We start from the raw sequence: 5,229 nt of genomic DNA on the forward strand, positions 1-5,229 counted from the left end.
ATTTGGGTTTAGCAAGCTTTGGAGAAAGTCCATTCATTGGTTGCTACGAAAGGTGTGATCAGACTGATATTGAAAGTTCAGATTGATCAGAATATGCTCTCATACAGAGGGTTTCAAAAATCGGGACCAGAATCGGCCAAGGCTGACCCCGATTCTGGCCGATCCAGCTCGGCCAATCCCATTCCAAAACTAGGGTAGGCCTATTTGGGCTGATTCTTACTGATTCCGATCTGGCCAGGACCAATCCATATCCAATTCCGGTTTTTAAACCCTGCTCATACAAGATAACAGGCATTCCCACCCACTCAGTTATTGGAAATTTTCATAATGGTAAAGTATGTCATCTAGTGGGGGACTCAAGATAGATTCAGAACAGTTCATTTAATTGATAAAAAGATCATCATGGTGGCACAGGGTGATCATCAGATCAAACACATATGACATGCAATGTCTGCAACACAAGCAGAAAGCACAAAGGTTTCAAAGTCCTTAACATTTAAGATGAGAGCATGCCTGAATCTAAACACCAGAAAGATTCAAAATAGTTTGCACAGAATTTGGAAAGACTCGAAATTGCTACAACTCATTTCCTGGGTTTTAAAAACATCATAGCAATTTCATTTGCATTACAAAATAAACAGGGAAAGTAAAGAGGGAAAATTTGGAAAAGGGGGGGGGGGGGGCTGATAATTTATACACTTTTCCAATACCAGATGACATGGAAAGAGGTGACAAGTCCATCTGGGCTGCCTCACTGCCTATGTGTGCAATGCCATGAACAAGTTCTGCTTCCTAGCATGCTCTGGAATTAGGCGCCCAAGCATGTCTGATGGCATGCCAGATAGTTCTGTCCAAAAGAATATATAAGATATTCAATGGAGACAAGACGCCATCAAGATGACATCATTTCCAAAAGAGGCAGGAATAAAATTCAACGTTTGAAATGAAGATCAGTAACATTTCAGTTTGATATACACTAAAAAGTATAGCACACGAAGTACGAAAGGCATATTTCCAGGTATTCTTGGTTAGGGCAGCCTTCTAACAAGAAATAGCAGATATCTAGTACCATGGTATGGATAAAAGTTGATAGCACAAGACTCCGCCAAGGCACCAACCCCTCCCATTACATAACCAGCAATCATCATAAAGCTTTAATACAGTTTCTATAATGATGGTTACTTTTGTCCATTCATTCACCATGTCTCTCAACCTTGACTATTTGTAAGTTGAGGCCCCATTGATGGGAGAGCATGCCATTCAATGAATCCAGATAGAGTCGTGCAACAATGCTTCCAAGCAGGTACTGTGAGGAGTCCCATTGTCATTCTTAGTGTTGAGTTAGTGTCTTACTTTAAGTCATAACGATAAGTAGTAAAGTTGTTGTTAGTTACTTTAATGTCAAGTTGTTCTTATCCTTGACTTCGGTTGCAGTTACACTCTTAGTCGGTTTCCCAATCTCGGTAGGTTTCCAGTCTTAATAGATGTTAAAGGAGGAGGACATAGTTTTTAAGGCGCTGATGCGGTCTAGAGATGGTAAGGCAGTGCTCCGCCTTATGTGAAGTGGCGTCTTATGGGGTTTTTTTTTTTTTTTTTTAAACACATTTTAAAATTACTCAATGAAGATTCCAAATATAGATTTTTTATCGGTAGGTGTATGGTTTTGTCAACACTGGAGATGTATGGGATCAGCTTTACTCCACCAAAAATAACCAAAACAAACAAAACAAAAACCCGATTCACAACCAGGGTTTGGATTTTGTCAAGGGTTTTAAGAAATGGCTTTGAGAAGGAATCAAGGAACAAGGAAGAACCACTGATCCAGGCGACCATTTTGCTCCGGCAGCAGTGAGCTTCATTCTTCTTTGACAGAAGTAGAAATATAGTGGATGACCTTAGGGCTTAGGCACTCATTTTGGCATCATAGAGGTAAGTATAGTAAATACTTGTATTTTTTGTCTTATTTTCTTCATATTTATAGTTTCATAATTATGTATTTATATTATATGTTAATATGTTATGAATATCTTACATTGGTATGAATATGAACCTTTAATATTTATTTAACATATGAGTAATAGGATTCAATTATGATTTGAGCCAAATAGATTGGTTTTATAAAAAAAATTACATAGGAACGCTTGAGTCGATAAGGCGACGCTTTATGCTCGCCTTATCACTAAGCCGCTTCGAAAGACCCTCAAATGCCTCCGTCGCCTTACCACCTTAAAAACTATGGAGGAGGATATGATTTAAACAGTTTCTTATCCTCCTCCTCAGTTGCTGACTCACTGGTTTGTGTAATGGATTTACTAAATTGTGGAGTTAGCTACACACCTGTAAACTTTTGAGTTCATCCAACTCAATTTGATTGGGTTTGAATTTTTGAAGACCTGCTGGTTTACCGCTACTGTTATCAAGCTGGAGGTTGAAGACAACCTCTAAATTGTTCGTGATTTTAATCCTCTTTTGTAATTCTTATTCCCAAGATTTCCCTACCCTTTTGTCTTTTGTCTCATCTGTCCATAGTTTATTAACCCCTCCAAGTCTGTCCCTTCTTCTTTACATATGGATCCCCCTAAGGTTTTGGTTAATTACAATTCTGCCATTAGCCCTCTTTGTTTCTTTTGATATAATTCAAGTTCTGTCATTCTCTACTATTTATTTATTTATTTATTTTTTACCTAAACTTCATATGAAGATCTAACCGTCAAATTACCAGTAATTTTTGCAGTCATATTCGTTTGACTGATCACTAAAATTTGTCAAAAGATTTGCCAGATCAGATTAGTTTTTCTTGGGTTTCTTGATAGCCTGCTAATTTGGTGGCCGTGCTATAAACATTGCAAACAGCTGTTGGACCAACTCATATTTTGGGATTATTTTTATTGTCTGCAAGGAACATTTGACCAGCATTCGGGAGACATCAGGCTCTCTGGTTTTGGCTGGTAGTTCTCTTTCCTACAACTGTGTTTCCACCCTGCACTGTGATTTGGTTCCCTGTAGTTGGGATTTCTAGTTTTATTATGAAATTTGTCTTGTGGTTGGGGTTCATTATCTACTTTGATCTGATCTGTTGCTACTATTGATGCTCTTGTAGGTTCTCTTGATTATGGGATTTATGTGTTATTTATCCTTTATTACATCCTCTACATTATTTGTCCATGTGAACTGCTACACATGAATGTAAGATTGGAGTTATTGACTGATGTTTGAAGATTATTGTCATTATCGACTTGTGCCATCTACTTATCTGTTCGTGTGTGTCAGCAACAATCTATTTTCTTGTAAAGCTGGTTACTTGTAGTTCACAAAAACCTATGTTGTTATTAGTCGTTCACTGCTACCTTATGTTGTTATTAGTGGTTCGCAAAATCCTTGTGCTGTTATCAGTGGTTCACAGAAACCTACGATGTTCTTTTACAAGTGTTTCGCAGCAACCTATCTGCCCTTTTATCAGTCTTACTTTGTGAATATTACTACTTGCCTTCCTTGAGAAGGGCTTATGATGTTGTTGTTGCTATGACATTTTGGCTTGCGCTTGGTGTTCTGTGTCAGTTATTTTGCTTGTTTCTGTCTGGATTTGTTCAGTATGAAGATTTTTCTCCACTATTGTGCTCTGATGTTTGATGAGTTTATGATTGTGTTGCGGCTAGAAGGTGGACTTGCTGACTACTGGCTTCTACATATGGTTATATGGTCAAATTGATTTCTTCTGGTTATGTCTATCTTTGCTGTTCGAAGCTGGAGCATATATATGTTGAGGGAGTGTGTTAAATATCATAACGTGAGGGGGGGGTCTCATAATCATTGTTAGTGTTGAGTTAATGTCTTACTTTAAGTCATTACATAACTAGTGAAGTTTTTTATTTATTTTTTGGGTAAATAAATAATTCATTACCAAAGAGAAAAAGAAACAAGAGGCCCCAAAAGGGGAAAAGAAAAAAAAATAAATAAAAAACTTCACTAGCTTAAGAGAGAGTGTTAGAGTTTATGTAATTTGGATTATTATCTTATTTGTCTTATATTGAATTTTTCCTTTTTTACCTCCCTAGGGACCTGGTATGTAATTCCTCCGATCATTTAGCAAATCAATATAGGTGGGAAGGGTCTATTCCCTCTCTTCTCTCTTATCTTCTCTTCTCTCTTCCTCTTACTTCTCCCCTTCTCTTTTCTTCTCTCTTACCTTGATCCTTGCTCTCTTCCAACCGACTTTGCACTATATTCTTGAGTAAACCTACTTTGTCAACATATCACTAAATGCTATTTGAGACATGCTTTGCACACAGAAGAATTCCCACCAAAAGAAGCATTAACCTTTTTCTAGGATTTTGTCTCAGAATAAAGGTAGACGCTTCTAGAGCTCACCACCCACCCAACATTTGTTTTCCTAGTTATCACGTTGGTAAGTCCAATGTTGATATTAAAATGGTGAGGCTAAGCTGAACCCTGTAATAAAACCTAAAACATTCCAGCAGATTCCAGCCCTTGGTTATACATGGGTAGTAGAAGCCGTCTTACCAAACAGACATATGAGCTTAAGACTAGGCATTGAAATATTCGCTACCTTGTGGTTTGAAATTGAAAAGGGGAGGAAGAGGACGTCCATTAGGCAGGCGAGTGTTTGGGTCTCTTAACTCATCAAAGAAAGGATGACTGCATGCTTCTAACTGCCATATCACCACAAAGAAAATGTATTATAACTTCATTCCATAAATGGATTCTACACCAAATACAAAGGAAGAACAATGCTGAGTATCGAATTGAAATTAAACTCACAGCAGTGCATCGCAGATTAGGGGAGTACTGAAGGAACCTAGAGACCACGTCAACAGCTTCTGGGGGTAAGCGCTTCTGAAAAACCTGGAAAAGAGAATAATATGAAAAATCTATCAGGATATGGAAAATCTATAATGAAATCTAACTTCTGTAAAAATAAAAAGAACAATATAAGATGCATGCATTTGTGCATCCATCAATGTGGTTCACAAGAGACAGAAACCTTCACTGTTCATTCTTCTGAATCTTAGAAGATGGATCGTACTAACAGTTACACCAAAAGTGCATGTCACAGAGATGACAAAATGTTCTCAAACTATATCAATATCAATCCCATACGCATGGTGCTTTGGCATGATACATAAGAGTAGCTTTTTTATATTGCACCATGCTTTGGTGTCGGATTCTCACTCTGCCCCAACCTCAAAAAAAAAAAAAAAAAAAAAAAAA

General features: G+C 37.5%; 1 protein-coding gene across 5 annotated transcripts in view; it reads right to left on the reverse strand.

Annotated features, from left to right (window-relative positions):
- Positions 1–465: 465 nt before the first annotated feature.
- The window catches only part of LOC122081300 (shaggy-related protein kinase kappa), a 21,143-nt gene continuing 16,379 nt past the window's right edge, over positions 466–5,229 (reverse strand). For 4 of the 5 annotated variants that reach the window (XM_042648357.1, XM_042648355.1, XM_042648354.1 and 1 more), the window contains 3 exons: positions 4,780–4,863; positions 4,568–4,670; positions 466–847 (listed from right to left, as the gene is read on the reverse strand). In XM_042648357.1, the coding sequence (XP_042504291.1) occupies positions 759–847; positions 4,568–4,670; positions 4,780–4,863 (276 nt within the window). In that variant the 3' untranslated portion in view covers positions 466–758. The remainder of the gene's footprint in view (positions 848–4,567; positions 4,671–4,779; positions 4,864–5,229) is intronic. The other variant, XM_042648359.1, reaches the window with a different exon arrangement.

Source organism: Macadamia integrifolia, chromosome 6, assembly GCF_013358625.1.
Source record: "Macadamia integrifolia cultivar HAES 741 chromosome 6, SCU_Mint_v3, whole genome shotgun sequence".
In the NCBI taxonomy this organism is placed as follows: domain Eukaryota; kingdom Viridiplantae; phylum Streptophyta; class Magnoliopsida; order Proteales; family Proteaceae; genus Macadamia; species Macadamia integrifolia.